At 63.2% G+C, this 27,127-nt stretch overlaps 6 protein-coding genes across 6 annotated transcripts in view; 3 read left to right on the forward strand and 3 right to left on the reverse strand.

Annotated features, from left to right (window-relative positions):
- The window catches only part of CHLRE_12g555950v5 (uncharacterized protein), a 32,526-nt gene extending 22,941 nt beyond the window's left edge, over positions 1 to 9,585 (reverse strand). Inside the window, exons 1-20 of the mRNA XM_043069086.1 lie at positions 9,354 to 9,585; positions 9,169 to 9,264; positions 8,849 to 9,017; positions 8,017 to 8,134; positions 7,409 to 7,859; positions 6,959 to 7,236; positions 6,384 to 6,774; positions 5,875 to 6,048; positions 5,413 to 5,577; positions 5,153 to 5,262; positions 4,701 to 4,983; positions 3,847 to 4,329; positions 3,312 to 3,635; positions 2,618 to 3,007; positions 2,282 to 2,464; positions 1,848 to 2,020; positions 1,511 to 1,649; positions 1,071 to 1,172; positions 599 to 769; positions 102 to 353 (exon numbers count right to left, since the gene is read on the reverse strand). Coding sequence (XP_042918913.1) covers positions 102 to 353; positions 599 to 769; positions 1,071 to 1,172; positions 1,511 to 1,649; positions 1,848 to 2,020; positions 2,282 to 2,464; positions 2,618 to 3,007; positions 3,312 to 3,635; positions 3,847 to 4,329; positions 4,701 to 4,983; positions 5,153 to 5,262; positions 5,413 to 5,577; positions 5,875 to 6,048; positions 6,384 to 6,774; positions 6,959 to 7,236; positions 7,409 to 7,859; positions 8,017 to 8,134; positions 8,849 to 9,017; positions 9,169 to 9,264; positions 9,354 to 9,422 — 4,521 coding nt within the window. The 5' untranslated portion in view covers positions 9,423 to 9,585. The remainder of the gene's footprint in view (positions 1 to 101; positions 354 to 598; positions 770 to 1,070; positions 1,173 to 1,510; positions 1,650 to 1,847; positions 2,021 to 2,281; positions 2,465 to 2,617; positions 3,008 to 3,311; positions 3,636 to 3,846; positions 4,330 to 4,700; positions 4,984 to 5,152; positions 5,263 to 5,412; positions 5,578 to 5,874; positions 6,049 to 6,383; positions 6,775 to 6,958; positions 7,237 to 7,408; positions 7,860 to 8,016; positions 8,135 to 8,848; positions 9,018 to 9,168; positions 9,265 to 9,353) is intronic.
- Positions 9,586 to 9,736: 151 nt separating this feature from the next.
- Positions 9,737 to 12,175, reverse strand: CHLRE_12g555951v5 (uncharacterized protein). The gene is made up of 6 exons (XM_001693993.2): positions 12,005 to 12,175; positions 11,791 to 11,903; positions 11,528 to 11,597; positions 11,175 to 11,281; positions 10,846 to 10,923; positions 9,737 to 10,461 (listed from the first exon to the last, which is right to left on the reverse strand). The coding sequence occupies exons 3-6, from the start codon at positions 11,562 to 11,564 to the stop codon at positions 10,300 to 10,302; spliced, it is 384 nt and encodes a 127-aa protein (XP_001694045.2). The 5' UTR covers positions 11,565 to 11,597; positions 11,791 to 11,903; positions 12,005 to 12,175; the 3' UTR covers positions 9,737 to 10,299.
- Positions 12,176 to 12,308: 133 nt separating this feature from the next.
- CHLRE_12g555850v5 (uncharacterized protein) lies at positions 12,309 to 14,445 on the forward strand. Its single transcript, XM_001694121.2, has 5 exons — positions 12,309 to 12,731; positions 12,965 to 13,036; positions 13,261 to 13,385; positions 13,628 to 13,775; positions 13,969 to 14,445. Exons 1-5 carry the CDS (start codon positions 12,711 to 12,713, stop codon positions 14,104 to 14,106), a joined length of 504 nt encoding a protein of 167 aa, XP_001694173.1. The 5' UTR covers positions 12,309 to 12,710; the 3' UTR covers positions 14,107 to 14,445.
- Positions 14,446 to 14,535: 90 nt separating this feature from the next.
- CHLRE_12g555800v5 (uncharacterized protein) lies at positions 14,536 to 18,358 on the forward strand. Its single transcript, XM_043069084.1, has 5 exons — positions 14,536 to 14,939; positions 15,234 to 15,563; positions 15,765 to 16,082; positions 16,279 to 16,420; positions 16,729 to 18,358. Exons 1-5 carry the CDS (start codon positions 14,667 to 14,669, stop codon positions 17,451 to 17,453), a joined length of 1,788 nt encoding a protein of 595 aa, XP_042918914.1. The 5' UTR covers positions 14,536 to 14,666; the 3' UTR covers positions 17,454 to 18,358.
- Positions 18,359 to 18,712: 354 nt separating this feature from the next.
- Positions 18,713 to 22,778, reverse strand: CHLRE_12g555750v5 (uncharacterized protein). The gene is made up of 8 exons (XM_001693992.2): positions 22,465 to 22,778; positions 22,185 to 22,248; positions 21,992 to 22,058; positions 21,603 to 21,704; positions 21,225 to 21,374; positions 20,941 to 21,062; positions 20,387 to 20,566; positions 18,713 to 20,080 (listed from the first exon to the last, which is right to left on the reverse strand). Exons 1-8 carry the CDS (start codon positions 22,533 to 22,535, stop codon positions 19,586 to 19,588), a joined length of 1,251 nt encoding a protein of 416 aa, XP_001694044.1. The 5' UTR covers positions 22,536 to 22,778; the 3' UTR covers positions 18,713 to 19,585.
- A 110-nt stretch (positions 22,779 to 22,888) lies between these two features.
- CHLRE_12g555700v5 (uncharacterized protein) lies at positions 22,889 to 27,120 on the forward strand. Its single transcript, XM_043069083.1, has 6 exons — positions 22,889 to 23,760; positions 24,073 to 24,176; positions 24,365 to 24,469; positions 24,586 to 24,988; positions 25,291 to 25,567; positions 25,761 to 27,120. The coding sequence occupies exons 1-6, from the start codon at positions 23,631 to 23,633 to the stop codon at positions 26,284 to 26,286; spliced, it is 1,545 nt and encodes a 514-aa protein (XP_042918915.1). The 5' UTR covers positions 22,889 to 23,630; the 3' UTR covers positions 26,287 to 27,120.
- Positions 27,121 to 27,127: the final 7 nt, after the last annotated feature.

The raw sequence follows: 27,127 nt of genomic DNA on the forward strand, positions 1-27,127 counted from the left end.
CGCGCTCCCACAGCGGCAATATCCGCAACTGCAACCGCAATCCGTATGTAGGAGCCCGGCACGGCACCCTCCTGCACACACAGCCCCCCTCCGCCCCTCACCTGCAGGAAGTCGGCGTGCTGCGAGATGCCCAGCGTCAGCAGCTTCTGCAGGTTGACCTCGGCGTCGCCGCCCGGGTACACGCGCTGCCCCAGCGTTGAGGACAGCCGCTCCCAGTGCCGGCCCCGCATGCCGGGGTTGCACACGGCCATGATGATGGGCACGTACTCCTTGAACTGCTCCAGCCGCCCGCGCGTGTCCTCGGCCAGTTGCCGCAGGTCCTGCCGCGGCAGCGCCTTGCTGAGCCGCACCGTCTGCGAGTACGGGTGTTGTGTGTTGGTGTAAGTGGGTGCTGGTGTTGTTGCCGGTGTGGGTTGCTTGTTAGCTAGCAGGAAGGCCGCAGGCGAGTAGAAGTGACAAGATCACGGCAAGCCGAGCCCGAGAACTTGGTGGACTGTCGTGGCGATGGATGCCATCCAAGCCGCAAGCCCGCGGCACGGCACACAGCACAGAGACACCTCCACACACAGGCCATGACTGTCCGTCCGCGTCGCCTTACCTTCTTGAACCAGTCCGCCACGCTGGCCTCCACCTCCTCGGCGTTGAGGTCGCGCACCGGCCCGAACAACCACTCCTCCCGCCGCAGCCCGAAGTCGTTGGTGATGGAGTACAGGCTGGCAAAGGGCTCCAGCTCCACAGACAGGTCCTTGATGGCAGGCCATTCCGACACCTGACGCACAACAACAAAACCAACAGCGTGAGCGATTGGCCAACGCCAAACACGCGTGGGTGGGCGCAGCGGCCGCCCAACCACCAATGCTTGCATGTACCGAGCACTGATCGCGCTCCCCCGGAACCCATCATTCGGCACATGCCACCCTTGTTGACACTCTCCTCCTCGCTCTTTTGCATTGGGTTCGCTATAGTTTGGGCTGGTATCCACAACCTCCTCCCCCTATACTACTGTTCCTGGCTGCGCCTTCATTGCTTGAATAGTCATGAATGTAACCCCACGCCGCCTTCCGGCTCACCTCCCAGCCTAGCAGCCCCTCGTCCTCGTTGATGGCCTCGGCGGTGTCGGACAGCTGCTGGATGCGCGCCAGCAGCGACTCGCCTTGGTGCGCCAGCTCCGACTGCGGGAGGCGACAGCAGCGGCGGCGGCGGCGGCGGCAGGGGCGTGCGTGTGCGGGGGCGAGCCAGGCGCAAGGATCACATGGTAAGGACGCCAAGGCGGAAGCACACACGTACACACGCGCACGCGCACACACACAAACACACACACACACACACACACACACACAAGCAGTAGTTCGCGCTTTGTGCTCTTTACCGCCACAGACACCAACACGTGCGCGCAGCCCCACGCAAGACGAGTCCCACGCAAGCTGTCCACTTGCAGCCGTCCTCTACAAACGCTCCCCGCTCCCGCCCCCCGCCCCAACCCCCCCCCCGCCATCTCCAGCTGCCGCACCATGTCGTCGAAGTTGGCGACCTCCTTGAACGCCTGCACCTCATCCGACAGCTCCGCGAGGTCCAGCGCCATCTTGTCGCGCGCCGCCCGCAGCTTGGCCTGGAAGGCGCGGTCCTCCTCCGCCACCTTGCCCCAGCCGCTGTGGAGGTATTGGAGGGATTGGAATTGGAGGTTACCGTAAGCGGTTGCTCGGGAGGTTGGAAGGCTGAGAGGGTTTGTGGAGATGGAAAGTAGCATAGGAACGCCAGAGCAAACAGATTTGCTTGTTGCCAGCCAGCCACACCGGTCCTAGGAACAAAGGCAAGCTGGGCTTCGCGTGTACACCGCCGCTGCTCACCGCTCCAGGGTCTCGTACATCCTCTTGGGCCAGGCCTGCGCCGCCATCGCCAAGTCCAGGTCTGTGTCGCTGTAGGCGGAGCGGTAGGCGGCCACCACGACGTCCCGCTCGCGACTGGCCGTCAGCCAGCCCATCATCTCCCGCGTCTCTGCCTCCGCAGACACCAGTGTGGCCTGCGTGCGCGTGCGTGCGTGGAAGCGGTAGAATCATTTTTGGGTTTTAGGGGTGCACAAACACCATGTGTCGATTACTCCACAGTCTTCGTGCATTGGAATAATCCTGTCGCTGATCAAGCCCTGCATAACTCACTTCGATCGCTGCCAAAACCCTGCCCTACCTTGCCTCCTTTGATTCAAGCAGCTCATGTCGGGGAACCCTGAGCATTCCCCAGCCCCGTTCCCTTCAGCCCCTCCCAACAAGGCCCACAACCCCACCTTGAGGTCCAGCACGCTGCGCACGCCCGAGGACACCGCCAGCGCCTGCGCCGACAGCTCCTCACAGCGGGCGCACACTCGCGCCGCCACGTCCACCGTCTTGGCCTGCAGCTGCGCCAGTAGCGCCGCCTCGCCCGCCGCCGCCTTGGCCACCAGCGCCTGCTTCAGCGGCGCCGTGTCCACCTGCGGGCAGGAGCATCGCACCAGCTCAGCCCGCCGGTACCCAGCATGATGTGTGCGTCGTCAGGAGCCGAGCGTACGTGAGGCTTTGCTCCAAAAGAAGAAAAGCAACATCGCGCTGCTTGAGCCCGTCCTACAGGCGTCTCAAGCCCGCACCTGCAGGAGGCCGGTGAAGACCTGCGTGGGCGCCGCCGCCTGCACCGCTGCCGCCGCCGCCCGGAACGCGCCGATCCATTTGTGGTACGCGTCCAACGGCGTGGCCAGCGGCGCCAGCTGTGCTAGAATAGACGGTACGTCCACCGCCAACGCTTCCGCCGCCGGCTCGAACAGCAACGCCACCTCCTCCGCCGCCTCCACCGCCACCGCGGCGGCGTGGCGCACGCGCTCGCGCGCCCTGGCGACCCGGGTGTCGGACTGTAGCAGCACCGGTGCGACGAGCGGCTCCAGGCCGTATTCGGCGCCGCCGGTGTTGGGTTCGGGTTCGAAGTCGGCGAATTCCAGGGCGGCGGGGTCGGCGGCGCGCGGCGAGATATAGATGTTGGGCAGCTGCAGGAGGGACGGGCAGGCGTGGTGCAGGGTGGGAGAGGAGGTCACGGCGCGGTGAACACAGCCCCGGCGGGCTCGCTCAAGGAATGGAGCGGCCGCATGAGCCATAGGACGACACACACACACACACACACACACACACACACACACACACACACACACACACACACACACACACACACACACACACCGGCGTCGTCTGGGCGGGCTTTCGTTTCGTTTTTTTAACACACACACACACGCACACAAGCTGAATGAAGACCACAATGCAATAATGGAGAACACCGAGCCCGCCCGGTCGCACCTCGCACATCTTGGCCACCATGTCACTGAACGCGGCCTCCAGCGCTTCCTGGATCTCCTCCCGAGTGGGCGACAGCAGGATCCGGAAGGAGCCCATGCGGACCTCCGCCGGCGGCGCCTCCCTCCTGGCGGCGCCGCCCTGCTGCTCCTCCTCCGCGTCATCCTCGCCGCCCGCCGGCGGCGCCTCCGCCTCCGGCAGCGGCTCCGGGTCGATGCCCTCGTGCAGCAGGTGCAGCGTGAGGAAGGTGCCGCAGGCGAAGCGCTCGCGCACCACGCCGTACGGTAGGTCGCCCTCCTGGGCAGTGGCCACGGACGGCTCGTACTTCTGCATGGGGAGTACATTGGAGCGGGCGGTGGGACTTGGGGAATGCGTTGAGTTGGCGATGCCCCGGACAGGGGCATGAAGCCTGGAATCCAAGCACCTATTCCGTAGTTATGCCGCTTGGTCCAATCACTTCACGATGTGCTCTTATTCAGAGCAGCACCAGCACTGGCAGCACCGCCGGCAGCACCGGCAGCACCAGCAGCAACCGCACCTGGAAGCTCTCCAGCGTGTCCGCGAAGGCCGCCGCCGAGTCCTGCAGCAGCGAGTGCGCCGCCGCGCCCATAGCCAGCCCCAGCCGCCTCAGCAAATTGGCATGTGGCTCAGACAGCATCTCATCCTCCACACCGCTCGCCCTCGTGCCGCTCCGGTGACTCCCAGCACCACCTCCATTGCCGTACGCATCGCCGTATGGGTCATAGTGGTCCTCCTCTTCGTTGTATAACCCATCGGCTGCCTCTGACCCATTCACTCCGGCGCCGTTGCGCTTGCCGCCAGCGGCGCCGTACAGGCGTCCGTCGTTCAGCAGCGACGCCAGTGGCGAGTCGCGGCTGAGCATGCGACAGGCGGTGACCATCTTGAGCTCCACGAATTTGAGCACGCGGCGAAGGTGCGCGTGCTGCAGCGCCTCCCACTTGCGCAGTGGGAACGGCAGCACGCCCGCGTCCGTCAGGTCGAAGTCGTTGCCGCCCATGGCCTGAAGTTGCGTTGCATCGTCATGCATGGCGCGCCGGCGAGAAGGCGTGTACAGTGTCACAAGGAAGGGCTCCGACTTACATGCCCGCCCTTGGGCAACCTGGGCGTCGACCCATACCCGCCACCCCTCGCAGCCACCCCTCTCATGGCTGTCCACCCGCATACCGTGACCTTATCACTCCATGCGCAGGGACGTCGCGCCCGCCCCACCTCCCGCCCCCAGGGGTTTAGTTTGGGCTGGTATTTACAACCCCACCCACCACTCCACTCCCTCCTCGCCCCCTCCCACTTACAACCCCCCCCCCCGCCTCCCCGCCCCTCCTTCCCTTCCCGATTTCCTTCCCGGCCCCCTCTCTCCTTCCCCATTCCCACCTTGAACGCCTCGCTGAGCGGCGCCATGCACCACAGCAGCTGGTCGCCTACGTGAGCGCACAGCTGGTTCAGGCTCACGAGCGCCGCGTGCAGCGGTGCCACGCCGCTGTACAGATGCCCGCGAGCCCAGCCCAGCACGTCTCCAAAGGCCACGGGCGGCCCTTCGAGTTCCTCACGCCCGGGCGGCAGCAGCGGCAGCAGGCCGAAGGCGGGCGCGGGCGGCCGCGTGCGGCGCGGCGGCACGCGCAGCACCTTTAGCCGGCCCTCCTCCAATGGGTCCAACCTGGGAGCAGGTTCGTGGGACAAGTTTGCGAGAATGTTGTTGCAAAGACTGATGAGGGAAGCGTTTGGTGGCGAGTACTGGCGGGTGGCGCTTTATGCAGTTGCTGGGCATGAGCAGCACAGGCTGCTTCGGACGTGTGCAGTTCCCACTTCAGCCTGCGCCCGCTCACCTGCGGTACTCGAGCACCGCGGCCTTGACGGCGCGCTCAAAGTAGTCTGCCGCGTCGTCCAGCAGGTCGGGCGTGAGGCGCGCCAGCGTCTCGGGGCTGAGGCCGCGGATCTGCCAGCGGGCCATACATAATGCATGAGCGGTTAGACAAACTGGGTGCAACAATCAGTCCCGTGTAGTACCGAAATCGGCTTCGATCCTTTTTACAGCCTTGCAGCTGGAGCAGCCCACCCCCCAGCAGCTCCTGCAGCGTTTTCCCACCTGCGATGCCGCCTTCTCCAGCGCCGCCGCGTAGTTGTATGTGTGCAGCACCTCCACCAGCGCAAGACTGTCTATGTAGAAGAACAGGCGCAACTCGGACTCGGCCTCCTCGCGCGCCGCCTTGGCCGCGGTCACACGCCGTTCGAAGAGCACCGGGTCCTCGGCCTAAAGAAACGAGCAGGTGGAGCGGAGGTGGAGGAATGGCGCGCGGAGGTCAGTCGTTGGAGCGAAAGATGCGCTTGGAGATCCGGTGAGGGCAGGTGGTAGAGGATGCGGGGTTTTGACGTTTGGAGGTCAGCAGTGAGCTTTGGCAGTGTAAAAGATATGGCGCGCAGCCGCCACCACATATGCCCTTGTGCACACACGCACCAGGAAGCAGACCCTTTTCCCTTGCGCAGTCCTAATCCACAATCATCAAGATGCGCATCCCTTGCACCCTGTGCCTTCCAAACACATACGCACCAGGAAACGCAGGTTGAGGCGCTTGACCTTCTTGGTCTTGGGGCCGGTGTTGGCGGCGCTGTCGTACCTGACCACGAACATGCGGTCGGCGGCGTCCCACCCCACCACCTGGCAGGCCGTCCACTGGTAGCTGTCGCTGGCAACCACATACATCATCGTCTCCGCTGGCGTGCCCTGCGGGGTTGGGTTGGCATGGCGTGGCGTGGTTGGGGTCAGCGCCGCCATACATGACCCTGGGTTTTGGAAGCGCCGAACCGAGCCAGGCCGCTGAGGTTCACACTGCATCATGCAGGGCGCGACGGTGTATCCAACACGGCAACACCACCCGTTTGCGCCTGACACCCGTCACCGTCACCTCGCCCAGGCCCTGGCCGACGTCATGAGTCAGGCTTGAGTACCATGCCAGCAATCACAGAAAACTCCCCGCAGAGGCGCAGCAAGGAAACAAACAGAGGCCAGAGGCCGCTGCAAACCGCAGGCCCGGGGTCCGGGCCGGGCGCCGCACTCACCCCCTCCTCGGCGCCCAGCGCCACCCACTCCTCCGGGCTCGCCGCCTCATAGTCCAGGTCGTCAAACAGCTCCAGCGGCATGTAGGCCATGTGCTTGCGTGTGGCCGTGTGCACGCCGTCTGCCTCAGGCACGCCGTCCACAACCTCGGGGTCGTCCACCTCTCGCCAGGTGGGGTGCGGCAGCGGCCCCAGGGCGGAGGGCGAGACGCCGCCGGGGGCCAGGACCTCGAGCGTGCGCGGGCTGAGGCCGCGCGCCAGCGGGGAGAGGTTGTTGGCGATGCGCTCGGAGGGCGTGGGCGTGTTGATGTCGTGGGTGTAGGGCGCGCGCGGCTTGCGGGCGTAGGTGGTGGCCACGCCCGACAGCGCCGTGGGCTGGGGCGGCAGGGAGTACCTGCGGAGCAGTCAACGAGCGACGCGCAGCAGTTTGGTGTGGCGATATTGCAGTTGTACTACGGTGTCATTATGGTCTGGTCCGTGCTGCCGCTCGACCAAAGTGTAATACGAATGGAAGCCACGCGACAACGGCAGAAGCCGGTAAAGCCCTGTCACTGGGCGGCGGAGCGGCACGCACGCACTTGCGCAGCGACGCGGAGGCAGCGCGCAGGTGCTGCACCGCGCCCGCCGTGGCGGCGTCCGTCGTGGTGTCCACCAGGCCCGCCCGCTTGCTAGTCCAGGGCCGCAGCGCTGACGTGGGCAGGCCGCCGGCGCCGCGGCCGCGGCCCGCCGCAGGCCCCGGCGGCGGCTTGCCGTTGGAGGCGGCGGCGCCGGGGGCACCGGGGCCGCGGGCGGGATAGGCTGAGATGGGCCGGCTGAATGCGGTGCCCTCGTTGGCGAACTTCTCATCGTCCGCAACCTGCGATGGAAAGACGTGTGAAACGGGTAAGAGATTTGTGCGCATCGAGGACCGGCACCTTCCTGTTTTGTACTATGTCGTCAATGTCGTTTGGTTTGCACGCGTGCCACCCCGCCACGCGCCACAGGTCCTGCCTGAAGTACCATGTTCCCACACACCAGGTCAGCCCCACCTCTTGGATGAAGGCTCCAATGTCACTGGGCACGGCACTGACGGGCCGGCCGCTGTGCCTCGCTGCCGCCGCGGCCGCCGCTGCTGCAAGCGCCGCGCTGCCGCCTGTCGCCGCAGCCGCCGCGGCCGCCTGCTCCGCCGCGTACGTCCCCGGCGATGGAATCCGCGGCAGCTTGGTTGACGTGGTCATCCCCAAGCCGCTGGCGGCAGCAGCGCCGCTGGCACCATCCGCGTGAACGGCCGCCGCCGCGACCACCGCCGCCAGTGCAGAGGCCGTGCGGGAGCCGGGAGAGGGGCTGCGCAGGGATGTGCGCCCAGTCAGTGTGGCGCCTGCGGGGTTGGTGATGGCCGCCGCCGGCACGTCCAGGCCCACCGCGTTGGCGGCGGAGGCGGCATAGGAGGTGGCGACGCGCGAGTGCAGGCCCAGGTCCAGAGCCGAGGTCGGACGCACACTGTGCACACGTAAGAAGATATGGCAGGGCCAGTCAGCACGTGAGCTTGTGGGGCTTACTCCCGCACAGGGGAATCGACCGACAAGACAATGTTCCAAGTGCCAGGTGGCTCCCTCGTGCGGCTCCCTCCCAAAGGCCAGCCCGCCAAGTCACCCACTCTGTCGTGTTCCGGGGCTTGCTAGGGCTGATTGGCCGCGGGTGCTTCGAGAGCAGCCAGTCCGCGCCGGGCTTGTTCAGCGACTCCTGCAGGTCCGCGCCGCCGCCTGGCCGCCCACCTGCACAAACCAGGAAAGCCATTTTCATCTGATTGGAGCCTCCTCTGTGCCATGTGTGCTAATGTCCAACCACCCTGCGCGGTCCCTGCTTGTGGGTTTGCCTTAGGTTGCCGCTGTACCCACAGCCGGATTAGCGAGCAGACCGGACCACTTGTAGGCCGGGGGGTAGGCCAGTCCTGCTTGCTGACCCTTGCCCTCCCGCGCCCAATGCCGCCCAGCCTGCTTCTCCACCCAGCCCGCCGCCGCGTTACGCCCTGGTAGGGCCGGGCCAACTGCAGCCCCGCGATCCTCCCCAAGGCCCCGGCCACCATGGCACTAAGCCGCGGAGCTTCCGCTGCATGGTGGCGGCGGCTCCACTGCTGCTTGAGCGCGCCGCCAGCCCGCTGCCCGCGCTGCACTACGTGCTGCCAGGTGCTGCACTGGCGCTTCCCTGGTGCTGCCCAGCCCCCGTTGGAGCTGCCACCTCTGGCCGATGGCCCTCTGCCCAGCCCGGCTCCGTGCGCCACTAGACGCTGCTGCTCATCCTCCCCAGCTTGCTGCACCTCCGGGTTATGCGCCAGCTTGCAGGCAGCGGCGGCTCCTCCGGCGTCAGAGACCTCCCGCACTACTCTCCATGCCGGCGACCGCCCGCACGCTGCTCGATTTCCCAGATGACGACGATGCGGAATTTCGCTAATGTTGTCCCTTACCATACCAGCCCAACAGCTGACGCACCGGATAGGGACCTGCTGGGCAGGCCCGATGTCGGCCGGCTGAGCGCCCCCGGCCCCATTGCCTTCTTCGCCGTGGGCGGCCGGGCGCCCGGCTGCACCACATATGTGGGCGCCGGCGCGGCGGCCACGCCCTGAGGCGGCAGGTCCGGAGGGTGCGTCGTGCGCAGCACCTGGACATTCACAGGATAGTGCCGGGGTTAGCCACAGGCCCCTGTCCCAACACCGTGTGATGATAGGCCGGCAGCCGGAAGCCAGCAAACTGCGCCTGTTGCTGTGCGCGCCGCCTCACAGCCCCTCAACTGTGCCCAGAGCCTCCCACACCTCTGGTATGAACACGCTCTCCGAGGATCTCAGCCGCTGAGCCGCCCGGAACTCCTCCTTGAAGAGCCCCACGCTGGCAGGGGAGTTCCGAAGGGCCTGCGGCCAGCAAGAGGGAACCAAGTCGAGAACCAAAACGGGCGTGCCCCCAGCCCAAGCCACTCCGAAGTCTTCCCAAAGCATCTTACATTCGGTAAAATTGCATCAGGGACGGGCTCAACCCGGTCCGCCAGCGACTCCGACGGGCGAGGTGCCATGGCTGAAAGTTGAGTTGACTTCGCAACGCGAAAATCCTTTGACGGTTACTCTATGTGTATAAGCTGCGTATGCTTTGTGCCAGGCGACAGAGGCCGAAGCCTAACTCTTTGCGAACCATAATGTTGCAGTTTGCGTGTTTACGTGCCAGGGTCCTACATGAATTGCTCTTGTGAATCGTTGTTTTATCGAATACAACTTTTATGTGAGCTCATCAGCAGCGCAGGGCATGCGGAGACTGACGAAGGCCGCGGGGTCGGATTTCCTTGCGCCATCGCCGTGTTTCCCCTGCATGGCTCACAGCAACAAGCAAAAGAACTACGATGTTTTACATCTGTCATCACAAAAATGTCCCCGACCGGGTGCAGCGTGCCAAACCCCACCTCCGAACCGTGCCCGCTCCTCGCGCGGAGCTCCCCCGCAAAAACGGCATTCAAGAAACACATCGTGTTTCCTCCTGCAGCGGAATTTCGACGAGCGCGTGCGAACATGTATTTGCCGGTACTCAAGCCCACACTTCCAGGTCTAGCTACCTCCGCTTAGTGCGCTGACCACAGCACAGACCAAAACGCATTCTCCGGGGTCAGGGTCAACCGTGTCCGGCTGTCGCACGCCCCACCGATTTGCTCAACGCTCGGCGCCGCATGCGCCATTTGCAAGCCGAAGATACGTGCAAAACGCGCCCAACACGTCCACCGCGCATGTGCACACGCGCTTGCTCCGAAGCCGGCCACCTCTATCACGACTGTGCCGCAACTTGCGCCTGCCAACCGCCCAACAGACCGCCCCAGGCCAACCGCACCACCAGCCCCTTCTCACAAACTGCATTTACAAGCGCGCAACCCAGTGTCTACAAGTGCATCACAGCTGCCCCACCAATCACTGCTTGGCCTGCTTGTTAGCGGCCTCATTCGCCTCGCGCGCGGCCTCCTTGGCGGCCCTGGCCCGGGCCGCCTGCGCCGCCTCCAGCTTCATGCGCTCCATGAAGTCGCGGTTCAGCTCGTAGCAGGCCTCGCGCTCGGGGCCGTCCATGATGGCCACCTGGGGGGCGAGGGGCGGTGAAGGACGAGCGGGCGGTGGACGGCGGGGCGGTTGCAGGAGCGGCGGTGGAGGGAGGGGCGGTAAAGGCGAGGGGCAGGGGATTCACTGAGGGTTGGGACTCGAGGGTAGAGGGCGGGGATCCACGCAGCCTATCAAGTGCATGGGACGGCTCCACTGCCCCTGCCATGCCACACATACCGTATGGGCAGCTTGCAAGTCGCCCGCGGGTGCCCCTGCCCCCCACCCTGTCCCCATCACTGTTTATTGGTGGGTCCCCTCGTCCGGCCATCACAGGATAACCATACATCTACGGGTGGCTAGCCGGACGGCCAGGGGCACCTCTTCACCCCACCGCTGCCACTGCCGATATCGCGGCCGCCGCACCTGGATGCCGGCCTTCTCCAGCGTGGCGATACCCTCCGCCGCCACCAGCGGGTTGGGGTCGCCCACACCCACCACAACCTGCAGACAACGGACCCAGCATGGCGCCATTGGTCCTTACGCAAAGCAGTTGATCGATTCAACCGCCATTCTTTCAGATGTACACAGCCGCTGAGCCCCGCGGAAACCACCATGCGCCCAGCTGCGGCGCGCCTTGGTACCTCCCACCGTCCATGCGCCACACCAGCCCCAGTCGCAGCCGCCATACCACGGCCTCCCACACCGGCTCCTGGAAACCCAACCCGGCCACCCCAGCGAGGTCCAGCACTCACGCGCGCCACCTTAGCCTCCACCAGTGCCCGGCTGCATGGCGGCGTGCGGCCGTAGTGGTTGCAAGGCTCCAGAGTCACGTAGGCAGTGGCACCCTCCGCGTTGTTGCCTGGAAAGCGGCGGGAAACAAGATGATGACATATGGTGTGAGGCATGCCGTCAGCTACGGCGTGAAAATGCTGCATGTGGCACGGGCGCTGCCGCGCAGTAGGCGCCTTCCTTGACCACTTGCATAAAGCGCATCCGGCCCTGGGTGCTAAATGCAGGATCATACTCGCTGCGTCACGCAAGGTCTGGAACATACAGCAGAAGCAGCACAGCCATCTGCCGTGCATGCACAAGCACACATACACACCTGCTCCGCGCAGGGCGTACACCTCCGCATGCGGCATGCCCGCCTTGGGGTGATAGCCCTCACCCACCACCTGCGGCGCGCCGCCGGAACAACAAGGCGCCACAGAATGCATACATGCCGCGTCGTGGTCAAGGTGCGGCGCGGAATCGGCAGCAGCAGGAGGGCCCCTGTCCGCATACTGGGTCTGGCCCGTTTGCGCTCGGCATGCTGCCGAAATAGCCCGCGGGACCCGCCGTGTCAACCGAGTGCCACACTGCCCCCACCTTGCCGTCCTTCACAATGACGCAGCCCACAGCAGGGTTGGGGTGGGTCTTGCCCTGCGCCCGCTTCGCCAGCTCCAGAGCCTTCAGGATGTAGGCCCGGTCCTGATCCGTCACTGCCCAACAGCACAGAAAGGAGCCATCCGTGTGGGGGGTGCCGATTCGGGAAAGTGGGGTTTTGCAAGCATGGGAATGCGAACGATGCAATGCATCTCACCGGTATCACGAGTTGCTGATGCGCATATTGTTGACCTCGCCACAGGCCGTTGGCCCCAGCGTTGCGCGAACCGCAAGCTCCGGCTTGCGGAAGGCAGAGCTGCCGCCCGCATTTGCATGCTTGTCCTTCCCAGGAGCTCCGGTGACTATCTTTGGGCCACCTGTATTGTTAATATGCAAGTCGAGGCTTGGGGAAACGAAGGCTGTGCATTACAAAAACCATGGGTGCACTCATCGCGGCATTCGCGGGAAAACGATCGGGCCAAACGATGATTGCTTATTGTTCTGTGTACAAACTCCGTAAAGGCATAGCTTGCACTGTTCTGTGGCCGATCAGACTGAGCTGCTGAAGAAATCCTATTTGGCCTCTCGCGAAACCTCAGAGCGTCCTTCTGAATTAAGCTCTGCAACACATACGAACAAGCATATATAACGCAAAGTGACTTCTAGAAGAGAGTTTGGGGCCTCAGGTTTAAGCAGTCCCCGCGCTTCACCCGCAAGTCACGGACCAGACTCTCACGGAGCTTCACTCGCGCGCGAAGTTGCCTCCAACTGCCCTGGGCCCGAGCTTGAGGGCTTGAGGAGATTCGAAAGCCGCGTTCACTTGAGGGCCTGGCGCCTGGACACTGGCGCGTGTGGGAGGCGCAAAGGAGCTGTGTGCATAACGTCACTGCAGCGGAGGGCCTAACGTCATCCGTGGTCTCACCATGAGTGAAGACGGCGAGAAGGTGCGCTCCTAGTCATAAGGAAGCGTCACGGAGCCCATGTCGTGCACGGGGCCGTAGGGCCACACATGGTCATATGGTTAACCCTCCCGCATTATCAAACCTGCGGTTGGGCAGAGACCCCGCAGCGTCTCGCGGACGGTCAGCTGCATGCTGCAACCCGACCCGACGAGCACACGCGGACATCCCCTTGACGAGCCATGCTCCGGCTTGCTCCTCACGCTTGCTCCGCACAGGTGTGGCTGTATGTGTACGACCTCACCAACGGCATGGCGGCCACGTTCTCGCCCATGCTGCTGGGCCGCCAGGTACGTATGCGTGCATGGCAGCAGCCGTCCGTCGCATGTCATACTACACACACACATACACTCTTTCTCACACGCACACACACACACACACACTCACACACACACTCACACTCACATACACTCACACACATCACGAGGAAGCCACAGTGTTCACGTCACTCAGCTCTGTACTCCTGGGCCGCCCTCATGGGGGGTAATCCCGAACCCGAACCCGCCACGTGCAGATTGAGGCGCTGTACCACACGGGGGTGGTGGTGGGCGGCGTGGAGTACTTCTTCGGCGGCGGCGTGCAGCGCTGCATAGCGGGCCAGACGCCCTTCGGCAACCCCCTGAAGCGCGTGGAGCTGGGGTGAGCCCATTGGGTGTGCGCGCGTGCGCGTGCGCGTGTGGGATGCGCGCGTGGCGTGCGCCGGGGCGGGACAATGGGAGGAGCGGCGCAAGGCAAGGAGTCGGTGGGTCAGGCTATGGCCTGCGGTGCTGTGCGTTCACAGCTGCAGCTGTACGTGTGCCAGGGTGCGTCTGCGGCTCTGGTGATCCAAACAGGTTCTGATTCCACTGCGACCATGTCCCCTCATGTCCCTCTTGTCGTAGCGTCACCCACATCCCCAAGGACCTGCGCGAGGAGCTGCTAGCGGACCTGTCGCAGCGCTTCCGGCCACAGGACTACAACCTCATCAGCAAGAACTGCAATCACTTCAGCAGCGCGTTTGTAGAGCTGCTCACAGGCAGCCCCGTGCCGGTGAGTTGACCCACTTCTATATAACTGATGGTGGGCAAGGCTTGCAATCACCCGATGTCCTTGCAGGTTGCCTCGAGTGCGCAACCACCGCCGGAATCCTCTAACCCTCCCGCCGCTACCGGTATCCACGTTGCCACCGCTCGGACAACTTGCAATTTTCACGCGTGTGAACCCGCGCATCCACTCCACACAGGGCGAGTACGTGAATCAGGCGCAGAGCATCCTCTCCTCGCCGCTGGGCCAAATGCTGCTACCCATCATGGAGCAGATGGAGCAACGCTACGGCAATGTCACAGCCGCGGGCTTCCAGCAGCAGCAACCAGGCCGGTAGTGTTATGTGGCAGACCAGTAGTAGGAGCAGACCGGTGTCCCGGGTGTGGTGATGTTCCTGGTGGCGGAGCGCCAGCGCAAGAAGCGGCACGCTTGCCGAGAGAACATGCCGTGTGGCACAGGGGGCCGCAGCGTCGGCATCGACGTTCAGGGCAATGCACTGGATGAGAATGAACGAGTCAGAGGCGAGTAATACATGACGTTGTGCAGAGCTTGGAGCCACCTATATTGGTGACCTGTGTCAGTCGTAGCCAAGACTTTGGGAGAGGCCGGCGACCGACGGGGGCCCAAGAAGTTGCACCCGAAACACGCGCGTGTGTGTGTGTAACATCGCAGCTCGCCATGTCCAAGATGTAGGGGACCCAGAAGCAAAAGAAGATGATGCTTTAATCCATAGCAATCAAAACTGGAAAGCCGCCCAGGCTGAACGGAGCCCCATCTTGGGCGACGACTTTGACCAGCATCATAAAGGGCACAGCGAAAGCTCAGCCGCTACTACATAATTAATATGTGCTTGATAGTAAGATTTCTTGGACATTGCAACGCTGCAACGCTGCAAAAATGGTGTTTGAAGTATTTTGCAACCTGTGCGCGGTCGGCCAGGGCCTCGTCCTGTTGCCCTTCGTGTGTCTTCTCAACTGTATGATTTATTCCTTATGGCCACTTGCATGGCTAGTGGACTGGCTTGGAGTGGTCGAAGACTGCCGGGATGGCGAGGTCGTCGGCAAGGCGAAAGGGGCCTTCGAGGACCTCGGGGCGGTACCGCGGCCTCGCCTACTGGCGGTATTCCGGCCACTTGCGCTGGAAGCGTCTAGTGTGCGCAACATCGACGAGGTAAGAGCAGACCGGGTCGCGCAACTTTTGGCACGTCAGATAACCGTTGCTACTGGGGTCCCGTTGACTTTGCGAGAGCGCCCTGTTTGACAGTGGACCAGTTAGCAGTGACCTTGACGTTGTAACAGTCAGCCTCGCTATTACATGGTCCTAAAAGCAAGCCCTACGTGTATTGTGAGTCTGCACTTGCATGCCTCGATCGCGAGGCCAGGCTGCTCGCTCGCGCCTTGCCCTTGGCGTCCATTTAAGACCCCTTGAACCAAATTGTTTTCCTTGCGCTCTGCATCTCCACAGGCTATCTTGACGCCCGCCAAGGAGCTCGTTCCGTCTGGCCCCTGCACCAAGGACAACAGCGCCAACGCCCCCACCGGCGCCTCGTCCTCCGAGCCCGATTCGGGCCGGGTGTCGGGCGTCGCCTCCGGGGTGGCAGCAACCGAGGCGCCCGCCTCATGCTCCGGCGCCGTGGTGCCCTGCTCTCCTTCCCACGAGGAGCAGATTCGGCCTGTGTCCTCTGATTCTACCGACTCCCGCCCCAATGGTGGCCCCTGCTACAACTACGAGACCGACACTGATGATGATGAGGAAGATTACAGGACCATCACTGAAATAGTCCGTGCAACGCCGGTGAGTCCGCTCTTGTCCGGTGCGCTGTGTTTCATATGTTGGACCCCCCGCCCTCACGCGTTCACCACCACCCCAACGGTTGACGGGAGCCCCTCTGACTGCCAGGCATGTTAGCGTGCCCTGTTTAGCCAGCGCATCCTTCTAAACTACTCTTATCTGAGCCCTCCCCCGCTCTGTAACCAACCTTGCTCATCATTACAGGCTGAGAAGCTGCTGGGGTCCTGGCGGCACGACGGCATGCCCGCCCTGGGCACGGGCGGCTTTGGCGCCGTGTACCGCGGCCACCTGCCCCTCTCGGCCGGCCGCGAGATCGAGGCGGTCGCCAAGATTTACAGCGCGGCCGGCGACCAGGGTGCGGCCCACATGAAGCGCGAGAGCCGCGCCATGCGGATGCTGCAGGAGTCGGGCGCGGAGGGCCGCGGCTGTGTGCTGCAGATGTACGCGGCGGGCATGCACCCCAGCGAGAACCGGCCCATGCTGCTGGTGGAGCTGGCTAGCAGCTGCCTGTACGATTCACTGGTAAGTGCCGGGGCGGGTGGGATTGGTGTAAAACGAACTTACCGGATGAGCAGGCAGCGGGGAAAGGAAGATTATGCGTGTAGTCCTGGCTAGCTTGATTAAGGAAGGTCTGTTTGGCTGTCCGGGCCCGTGCGTATTCTTGCCAACTTCCGAGCTGACGCTGGACCGGCCGCCTCAACTGCTGGTCCCCATTCAGCGCGCCGCCGAGAAGTGCCGCCAAAACGCCGGCATGACGTCGGCGGACGCACCGCTGATGGGGGAGGCGGAGATGGTGGGGGTGCTGCTCGCGGTGGCCGGCGCGCTGACGGAGATGCACGACATTGGCATCGTGCACCAGGGTGAGTGGCGAGCGTGATGGCGTGTGGGGATTATGTGGCTTCCGTGGCGTCGCGCAATAGCAAGCTCATCGGGGGGGCGCGTGCGCGTGTAGCAGCGGCGGCGTAAGTTCCCGTGGATGGCAGGGACCATGTTGCAGTGTGGTTGTTCCCGGCCCGCGTTCCTAGCGCGTATACGGTTGCTTCATGACTGCAGGGTAGCACGGTACTTGCGGCGGTATTTACCATGCCGCTCTGACGTGTGCAAGCACGCACCGCGCTTACCCCTTACCTTTGCCGTCCTTGCTTCCTGTTTCTGTATCTTGCTGCAGACATCAAGCCCGAGAACGTGCTGTACCGCGCCAACGGCAACCCGTGTGTGGCGGACATGGGTCTGGCGGTGGTGCTGGGGCCGGGCCGGCGGAGCTACCGCAGCGGCTGCGGCGGCACCTGCTGGTTTGCCGCGCCCGAGCTGGGCCTGCACCTGCCCGCGCTAACCGACTGGGTGATGCTGCGGCGGAGCCTGGAGGAGCAGGAGCAGCTGGCGGCGGCCGCCGCGGCCGGAGCTCAGCAGCCGGACGAGCAGGTGGCAATGACGGTGGAGGAGTCGGACGAGACGGAGACTGAGACGGAGGAGGAGGAGAGTTCGGGTGGCATGGACCTGGGCAGTTCGCTGGAGGGCAGCGGTGCCTCAGCGTTCGAGTCCGGCTCCGGCTCAGATTCTGGGTCCGAATCTGGATCCGAATCCTCGGAGGGCCGGCAGTCGCAGCAGCAGCACCAGCCGGAGCAGAAGCGGAAGAGGGCGCCGGCGCTCACGCCCGCGGTGGACGTGTGGAGCCTGGGCATGTTGGCGCTCAGCATGGCGGTGACGGGCAATGGGGTGCAGGCGTGGGCCTACGCCGTGATGCGCAGGAAGGCGCTGCCCGGGTATGTGCCGACCTGGGTGGCGGCCCTCATTTGGGACTGCACGGAGTGGCAGCCGCGCGCGCGCCCCAGCGCTGCGCAGGTGCTTGAGCGGCTGCAGGCTGTGAAGGCTGGGATTGTGCGGAGGGTTTGAGGTGTGCGCTGCAATGCGCGGAGCGAAAAGCAGGCAAGCGCGCCATACGAATAGTACGGCAAATTGATGGTGCCACGCACAGAGCTTACGCAACTGAACACAGTACTTACCTGTGCTCAAACTGAGGATAAACTCACCTCGGAATAAAGTCATGAAGTGTTCCTTTCCATATTCATATCGATCGTCCTTCCTTGCTGCGCTGGCTGCGCGGAGGGTTTGTGTTGTGCGCTGTGCCGCTGTCGTGTCTACTGTACGTCTGTCCGGCAGTGGTGATTTCGAGGCTTATGAGACGGATATTTCATCCGTCTTGCTTCCCTGATGGGCTGCATTGGCTCTCTTTGACTTCCCTGACCTGCACGACTTGCCAAACGATACCGTATGCGCACAGCTTGCAACGACCAATGCAGGTAATGGCACGCCCAGTGTGGCACGTGCGCGGTTTGCTGTTCGCTTGTATCGAAAGGGTTCCCGTTAGCACTGCCTAGCACTAGGCACATAGCACTAGGCCCCAGCGATTGATTGACTCGGCTGGCAATTTACATGTACGTCCATACCGTATGATTTCTTAGCTCATTCATTCTTGTAGCTAAAGTTTATCTAGGCCTAGTGAGGGGTGGCGTGGCAGGAGTGAGGGTGCTGGGTGGCGCGATGATACGAGTGATGTTCAGTCTTGAGGGTATAGAAGCTACCCGCACCACGTCCGGCATGCACGAGCTTGTGTATGGTATGGTTATGGCTATAGGCCGCAAGAATGATTCCAGACGATGGCCCATGGTCACGTACATACGACCTGCATGGAGACGGACCATGAGCGGTTGACACTTCTTAGGGCGATCACTCTTCACAACCGCTCGTTTTTCGACATTGAAGGGATGGCATTGGCCTCCATGTAACAAGTTGATACAGCACCTGTCGCCTTGTCCACCAGGGCAGGTTGCGGCGAGGAGCAGCCCTGGCCTGCCGGGTCACCGGAACATGCAGCACCGGGCGGCAGCATGTCTGCGCCACCGAGTCAGCGGCTGAGTGCAGCGGGCCAGATGTCCAGGGATACACGAGATAGTATGCAGCGCAAGTTCCCCGAGCGATGCGTCCCGGACCCTCCCGGACGCGCGCAACAAGAAAGCAGGCGCCGCGGGCGAGAGCCCAGGGCTGCTGCCTGCTGGGATGGTTGCTGCGGAAGAGGTCGGGGGTGGCCCAAACACAAAATCGACAGGCGTGTCGCCCGGCAATGAGCCACCGGCGCTACACTGCCATAGTGCTTCGGACCTTGGGGTAACGCGAGAGTCGCTGAGTCCTTGACCAGCATTCCAGATTCCCTACCACACAGCCCCCAGTCTATAGCCATGACGGGGCCAGACCGGGTTACCCGTAGCCAATTTTGTAGTGGCTGATAGGCGGTAGGCCCATCCCCCCCGTCCGGTGACCGGTTGGATGCTTGCAATGACCTTGATATCTGCACGGTCTGCCTGCCCTCAGCTGCAGTCCATCTAGTGCCCACCAGACCCAAACGATACGGCACAGGGCCTGTCGCGGGACTCGCGGCCTTTACGCAATACATGCCTTTCCACACCACGGCCGCCGGTGCAGCGCCCATTTCCATGTCTGACGTCTCAGCGCCTACCAGTGTCGCCTTATCCTGCCTCCTGCTATCGCTACATGCCAACACCATGACATCCGTCCCTTTCACCGCTGTCTTTTGCCCTCACACTCGTCTCCTGTCTACTCTGTGCAGTCTTCGAAACCAAGTCTCAAGTCTCAGCCTACACCCACGCCGCACTCAAAGCTTGACTCTCAAGATCAAAACAAAATCGAGTCTGGTCACGTGCCATAACCTCGTACATCCTGCAAGACGCACCACGCCACCCAACAGCCCCGCACTCGGCGCCGCATCCAAGTTTGCGAGACCCTGATGTGACACAATCGCGCGCCCGCCGCTCCTCCGCGCCCTCGAACGCCGACAGCCGCTCCCACGCCAAGACCCCCCCGTAGCTGCAGACCCAAACCCCCTTCCCCGGGGCTACGCGACGCCTTACAGCAATCCAGAACGCCACATCTCGGCGGTCGTAACCTCAGCAATCGTAAGGCCCCATGTGGCCTGCAAGCCCCGTCCATCTCTGGCTGCTGCTGCCGCCTCACAAGGTCACAGTAGCCACGGTCATGCTCGCCAGCTCTTCTTCATCGTCGTCGTCCTCCTCCGGCCCCGCCGCCAGCTTGCCGCCGCCCCCAGCCCCGCTCGCCGCCTTCTGCTTGCAGACAGCGCCATACTGCGGCCCGTGCGGCCCGCGGCCGGCCTTGGCAGCCATCTGCGTCAGCGTCCCCGGCGGCAGCTCCCGCAGATGCAGCGCCGCCGCCAGGCCCTCCCGCAGCCCGCGGTCTAGCACCCCACGCGCCATGGACCCCAGCCCTCGCGCCGCCGCCACCAGCTTCTCCCGCGCGCCCCAGGCCGGCATGTGGCCTTCTATGAGGTCGCCGGCGCAGTGCGGCTTGCAGGACTGCGGCTGCATCACGGCTCTGCTGGCGGCCCAGGAGGCGTGCGCGCCTGGGTCTGCCAGGCCTCGAGACAGCGCCAGCATGTAGCCGGTGGCGAAGGTGTCGCCGGCGCCGTTGGTGTCGCGCACCTTGTCCACCTGAGCGGGAGCGGGAGGGAAGGGAGGGAGGCGGCGCGAGGAGGGGAAACGGAGCGAAGACAGGTGGGGTAAGGTGTGGTTAGGAGGAATGACAGGCATGATGAGCTAGACGCCGCATTGGTAGATAGGTGGTGGCGGGAGCCGCGGATAGCGCGGCATGGAAGCAGATAAACAACTCGAGGTATCCGGGTACCAAAGAGTCCGCGACAACTTGGCATCCGCTTCCACTCGCATCTTGTCGCCCTCAACTGCCCCAAGCGTCCTACCCCCAACACCCGTCCGTGACGGCACTAGCTACCCACTCACCGGCACGATGTGTATGTCGTGCACGCCGGTGTCGTTGTACTCTGTGGCCCCCGCGCTGCCCCGCGTGATGAGCACCCGCTCCGAGCTGCCCACCACCAGACCCAGCCAGTCCTCAGCCCACGGCTCCGTCTCCACGTCTGACAGGAACAGAGACACGCGCCGGGAGCGGCCCAGACCCGCCTGCGGCGCAAGCGACGATACGTTGTGACGCGGGGAAGGCACATGGTTTGTGTGCGTAACAGCATGACATCTATCGCGTGTCCCTCTATTGGAGTGACAAGACCGACGCAAGTGGAGCCTGGTGTCAGGGCAGAAAAGCCCCGCCCCAATCAACGCAGCTACCCGACACAGAGCCCCTGCTCAGCCCACAGTCCCCCAGCCCCTTAACCCGCCGGCTCGCTGTGGCGCTACCCACGCACTGCTGCACCCCACCCTTAACCCCAACTCCGTGCACGCCACGCCGCGCCACGCCGCTCCACGCCACGCCACGCCGCCCCACCGCTCACGCGTCACCCGCGCCCCGCCCCCCGTCCCTGGCAGTCCCCTGCGCCCACCAGCAGTTGCGGCGAGGGCGTCAGCAGCGGTAGCACGCGGCCGTCGGGTCCCAGGCGGCGCTGGAAGCCCTGCGCCATAAGGCCGATGTACTGCCGGCCCCGGACCAGCGCATCCCACACACCTGAAGGGTGGCGCGGGGGTACGGGCGTGCGGGTTTGCGAGACGTGGTTGCGGAGGGGAACGGCACGTGGCGGCCTGACAGAACCAACAACCACGAACGCATGAAAACGCACGAACCAGAGAACACGCGGACACACCAACGACCGGCTGACCCTGCGCTCACCATCGTACTCCAGGAATGAGCCCGCGTCCAGCTCGTGCTGTGTAAGGGGGCCCAGGATGACGGTGCGCGCGCGCTGGCAGTGGCGCGGCACGTGTGCGCGCGACAGCGTCACGTTGGGGTTGGCGGTCACGCGCAGCTTCCGCTGGTGGCCTGCGGCGGCGCGGAGGGACACGAGGGAGGTTGTGTGCAGGGGGGGAAGCGAGACACAGCTATTCCCACAAGGTGATTCCGCGGCCTGGGTTCATTCCCTTAGTCCCTGACTCCCTGTGTTTCACTCGTGTGCCCTGTGTCCCTTCCGGCACCGTGCCGCTGTCCCTTGCGGCGCCCGGCGGCACCCTCTGCGGCCCCCGTGCGGCCCCCGCTGTATCGCTCTCTCACCGAACCAGGTGTAGGTGTGCTCGAAGGTGAGTGTGGAGGGCGCCGGCACCACATGCAGCTCGTGGCCGTTGAAGACCGTCAGGTCCGCATCCTCGCCCGCCACTGCAGCAGCGGCGCAACGGAGCACACAACGGTCACATTCCCAGGGGGTGTGCCACGTATGCCACTGCTGCGGAGCAGCGCTGTATACGCGTAGGATTTGTTTTTGGTAGCTGTATACGTGAAGGATTTGTTTTTGGTAGCTGTATACGTGTAGGATTTGTTGTTGGTAGCATAGGTGCCGGCTGCGCTGGGTCTTGTGTGCCGTCCTCGCTCAGGAGCCATCGATTGCACACCCATGGCAACAGTCGTCACCGGCCCGCCCTGCCCGCCCTGCCCGCGGGCCGCACCTGTCACTACGCAAGCGCGAATGCCGTACGCACGAACTATGGAGGCTGCATACGAGACAGCTCCTCCCTGTGACAGGTGGCGCCAGGGGGCCAGTGAGCAGAGAGCCGCCGTGTGGGCTGGGTGCAGGTGCGCAAGATGAAATGGTGCCCCCCCAGGAAATGCAGCTTCAGTCTGGGCAGGGTCTGTCCTCACCGCAGGGCGGCTGCCGTCATCAACGACGTCTATGGTCACAGTTCCCACAAGCAGCAGATCGACCCTGCGAGTGCGAGGCACCACAGACACCGCGCTCGGTAGGGAACACATCAAGAGGGAGGGGGTCGGCGCAAGGCAAAGTCCCAACAATCGCGCCACACCTCCATCCAGTACCCAGGACCGTCAATAGCTCTAAGGCATGTTAGACTGAGAGATTTCTGCCGTGCTGCTGGCAACGTAAGGTGTTGCGTGAATGAATCGTGATGTTGGGTGTCCTCACCTCGTGAGCTCTGATGCAAAGTAACCAATGAGCGCCACCAAAGGTATGAGCAACAACGACCAAAGCTTCATTGTATTGTGGCCTTTGCAACGCCCAAGTCGGGAAGCACCCGTGTTTGCCTCGTCTCGCTGCCCCTGTGCCCCGTGCTATCTTTGCATTCCCATATGATGATTTGCGGTTACATCACAGTATTTGCTTGACGATTTGGTGCGCCGCGGCGCGGAAGACCTAGAAGGTCTCATCCTGCAGGACCAGATGCAAACTCAGTGGGCGCTGCGCTCTGTCACGAATGCATATTTTTGAAGCTCATACAACCCAATATGGTTATTTGCCTAGCTCCCTGAAAGGCTATTGCGAACTCCTGGAGACGGCCGGAGCTTCCTCACATAATAAGTAGGAAGCCATGGCATACAGGAATACTTAAATTAAATGTTCATAGCCCGAAAGCATGCTTATGTCACACGGCAAGCAGTAACTCCGAATGCAACCAGCACTGCGTGCAGTTTTTCCTGCAAGCTTTCTGCACAGCAATGTAGCATTGCAATGATACATGAGGCAGCCATGTACTATACTCAAGCAGTAATTCCTTGAAACTGAATGCCTAGATGAAAAGCTTCCGCTGGGTGGTTAGAGGAGTACACATTTGCTGGGATTTCCACTCGTGGGCTTCACCCTTCAAGTTTTTAGCGTTTAAAATGGTTGTGGTAACGTTAGCACATGCTTACTGGAGGTGGAGGCGCCTGGAGGATGAGAGCGGTGGGCCCAACGGAGGTTTTAACGCAGAATACTAAGGGGAGAGTAATATTATTTTACCTGCTAACTATCAGCTATAATATTAATGTGCAAGTGAACGCAGAAGCGTGCCCTGGGCCAAAAGAGGTTTACAACCTCCGAAGCCACTCACTCACTACTTTGTAGAAAGTCTCTGTCTCACTCGCACGCAGCTCTTCTTCAAAATTGTTAAACTGCAAGACGCCAGGCTGAGGCCAGCAGCTCCTTTACAGTGTTGAACAGTTGCAACCACCTTTGGGCTGCCCGCGCCCTCTTTCAGCGCGACCGCTTGCGTTACCAACCTCTTGGCGTTGGCAACGCATCAGCCCAGAAATTACTCGCCATCTGAGCGAGGGCTCGTTCGTTTGTGCTCGCGCACCAGGGAACGTGTTAAAATGTTGGTATCGGGGCGGGCGCCACTGGCGCCGCAGTGCTGGAAGTCCTCGCGGCCAGCTCCGCTGCGTAGCAGGTCATCTGCCGTGCGAGTCTCTTGCTACGCCTACGCTGCGGGCCAGCCCCCGTCGAGTAAGTCGAGCGAACATCCGATGTAAGGTTGCCGCGCTCCGGGCCGACTCAGAACACAGCTTTCGGGCCGGGCGCCCCGTCCAGCTTCAAGCCCGCTAGTTGCAGAAGGACACAGCATCCGGGGAGCTCGCGGTTGCAAGGGCGCGACCCTCACACTACCACTGCGCCCGACAAACACAGACAAGCACACGCACGCGAAACCGCCAAGCGCTGCTACCCAGCCTCAGTCAGCCCGAGTCCCCAGTGAGTTTTGACTCCCGTCCTTCCAAAAGAAGCATGACCCACCATTCGCCAAATTTTGTTAACGATCAGGGAGCTACTACGATGTCCTGGGCGTCAAGGCCGAGGCCTCGGCGCGCGACGTGAAGGAGGCCTTTCGAAGGCTGGCGCTGGTCTGGCACCCCGACCACTGCAAGGTGTGTCCAAGCGAGCTCAAGGGAAGGGAACACACAGGACTCTGCGCCTGTGACTGTGCCATCTGTATCTTGTGAGTGCTCATGCTCCTGTCCGTGTTGGGACCTTGCCGGACCGGACCGCACACGGCGGCTGGACATCCTGTAGCGTACATGACACTTGACCAAACGCATGCAAATCACGCGAACAGGATCCCGGCGCCATGGACAAGTTCATGGAGCTCAAGACCGCGTACGACACACTTGTGGACAGCAATGCGCGTGCGCAGTACGACAGGCACATCATGTGGCAGCAGGTGCGTACAGTTACTCTGTTCAGATAAAAGGCGCAGGAAGGGCGGAACAGCAGCCAATGTGTTCGCACCTTGCCCTTCCATCACTGTTTCTGCTTCTGCCCCGGTTCCGCCCGCAGGCTGCCTGGCAGACCGCCGGTCGGCCCATGCCCGGCTACGCCAGCAGCGGCGGCCCCGTGCGGCGCACCTCCAGCGTGCGCGGCCGCAGCTCCAGCGCCGGCGGCCGCAACCAGCAGCAGCAGGCGTACGCCAACCCCGCCACCAACTCCCCGCCACGAAGCGGCAGCGGTGGATCCGGCGATGACTACGACAGCGTATTTGGAACCGCGGCCGCCGCCGCCTCCACCCAGGCCGCCTACGGCGGCTACAGCAGCATTTTCGAGACGGCGGCGCCGTCAGGCAGTAGCAGCGGCGGCGGCGGCGGCTACAGCGGCGGCGGCGGGCAGACGATGCGGCGCAGCAGCAGCGTGCGCAGCCGCAGCGGCGGCAAGGCCGCCCGGACCGCGTCAACGCTGCGATACAGTGAGTGTTTACGTGCCGCCGGGTACTGAATGCATGCTGGGGTCACGGAAGGGCGCAACGGCAATGGTGACCGGTGTGGAGGAGCCGAGGAGCGCAGGCCGCGGGGGCGCTCCGCAGGCCGGATCGCCGGAACCTCAGGCCTCAGCACGGCCGCAAGCACACACACACACACACACACACACACACACACACACACACACACACACACACACATAGGCACATCCAATCTTGACCGCGGATTGAGTCCTGGACATGGAGTGTGCTCGCTCCTCATCATGGGCCTTTCATCCCGCCCACCACAGACACGGCCGCCGCGGCGCGCACGTCCGCGCCCCGCCAGGCCGCCGCGGCCCCAGGGCAGCAGTGGCACAGCAGCGCCGCCCATGTGCACGTGCGCAGTGCGGACGACTACATCCACGCCGCCGCCTCCTCCTGCCTCAACTTCGCCTCGGGCTCCTCCTCGCCAGCCACCGCCGCCAACACGGCATCCTCATCGCCCGGAGGCGCCGGCGGCACTACTGCTGCCGGCAGCGCACGGCAGCCGTTCGCGCCGCCGCACGACGAGAGCGCTATGTCCTGGTGGGTCCGCCGTGTGCCTTGACTCTGCTACGCTGCGTTGAGCTCTAGGTGAAAATTACCGTACACCGTGCGTGTCATGCTGCGTGCGCTGTGCCCTCCAAGTGCTGAAGCAGGTAGGCCATGCTGGCTTCTTGTGTACGGCTATCAGGCTGACGCCTTGTACCGTCCTCACCCCCCTCGCATATTCCCGCAGGTCCGCTTCCTCCTCCGTCACCACCTCTTACGGAGGCGACGACTTCATCCCTCAGGCAGCGCCCGCCGTACCGGCGGCGCCCGCCGCCGCCCAGGCCTCGGCGCCCGCCCCTGCCGCACCGCCGCCGCCAACCCCGCCGCCCCCGCCGGCGCCGGCGGCGGCCGCCACCGCTGCGGGTGTGTCGTACCATCAGCCCCAGGCCCAGCCTTCATCACCACGTGTTGCTGCAGCTGCTGCTACTGTTGCGGCGGCGGCGGCAGCTGCACCGTCGCTTGAATCGATGGCGGCGGCGGCCTCCACGGTCGCGGCAGCCCAAACCACTGTCGTGGCTTCTGCGGCCGCTGCAGCAGCGGCGGCGGCGGCGCCTCGGAGGCAGAAGCAGTCTACGGCCGTGGCGGCGCCTCCGCGGCCCCGTAGCCAGGGCTTTACGCTCTTCAGCTTCTTCCCCGCTTTCCTGGGCCTGATCAACATGCTGCTCAATGATGGATTCGTGGATGTGTTGCTCGCAAGCGGCCGCACCATGTAGATGCCTACCTATGTCACATGGTTAGCGCGCTGCTAACAGACCAACAGGAGTACAGAATCACAGGTTGCAGAGGCAGGGTGCGCAGTGAGGCAAGCAAACACAGCACGTATGCACCATAAGCCGTGGTAGCGCAGTAGGCAGTAGTCCAGGCCAGGAAGCATGAGCGGCGCCTGAGTTAGGGATAGGGCGGGGTGAGTGCAAATGCGTTTGCGTAGTGTGCGGCGGCGGCTCCAAACGAGCGACGCCTGGCTTAAGGGAGAGCTTAAAAGAGTGGGTATTGATCTGAGCAGGGTTACCACAGGCGTGTACGGAATCACCACAGGCATTCTGTGCGGCGTGATGAGGAGCCACGAGTGAGGGCAGCCGAGCAGGCCAGGCGGTGACTAGCCGAGACACATTGTAGTTGGGCTTATTAGGTTTGCAGACAGGTGGGTGCGTTTGGCCAGGGCATCAGTCACATACATGACGCGCGTACATGTGTGTGGAGCAAATGATGGGGCACGCATACGCGCATACGCCAACAGGATGCACCGTTACTCATCATGGGGTTCACCAGCAATTTATTAACGTTAGGTAGTTGCAGGGTATTGCATGTATAGTCGATGTGAGCTGAGCGTTGTGTTAGCTGGCCCGCTGCTGGTGCTGTCTATCCGTGTCTGTCAACCATAATCAAGCGAGGTACATGGCCGCAGGTCTGCTGTCGCAATGAGACAACTTGTAGAGGACGGTAGAGGACGACGGAGTGAGAAACCGTGTGTAAATCTTTACTAACGTTTTGTTACGTACACGATACATGTGGTCACCGGATGTCCGCTCGACAAACAATCACATCATCAGCCCT

The sequence above is a fragment of the Chlamydomonas reinhardtii genome, chromosome 12 (genome assembly GCF_000002595.2).
Source record: "Chlamydomonas reinhardtii strain CC-503 cw92 mt+ chromosome 12, whole genome shotgun sequence".
In the NCBI taxonomy this organism is placed as follows: Eukaryota; Viridiplantae; Chlorophyta; class Chlorophyceae; order Chlamydomonadales; family Chlamydomonadaceae; genus Chlamydomonas; species Chlamydomonas reinhardtii.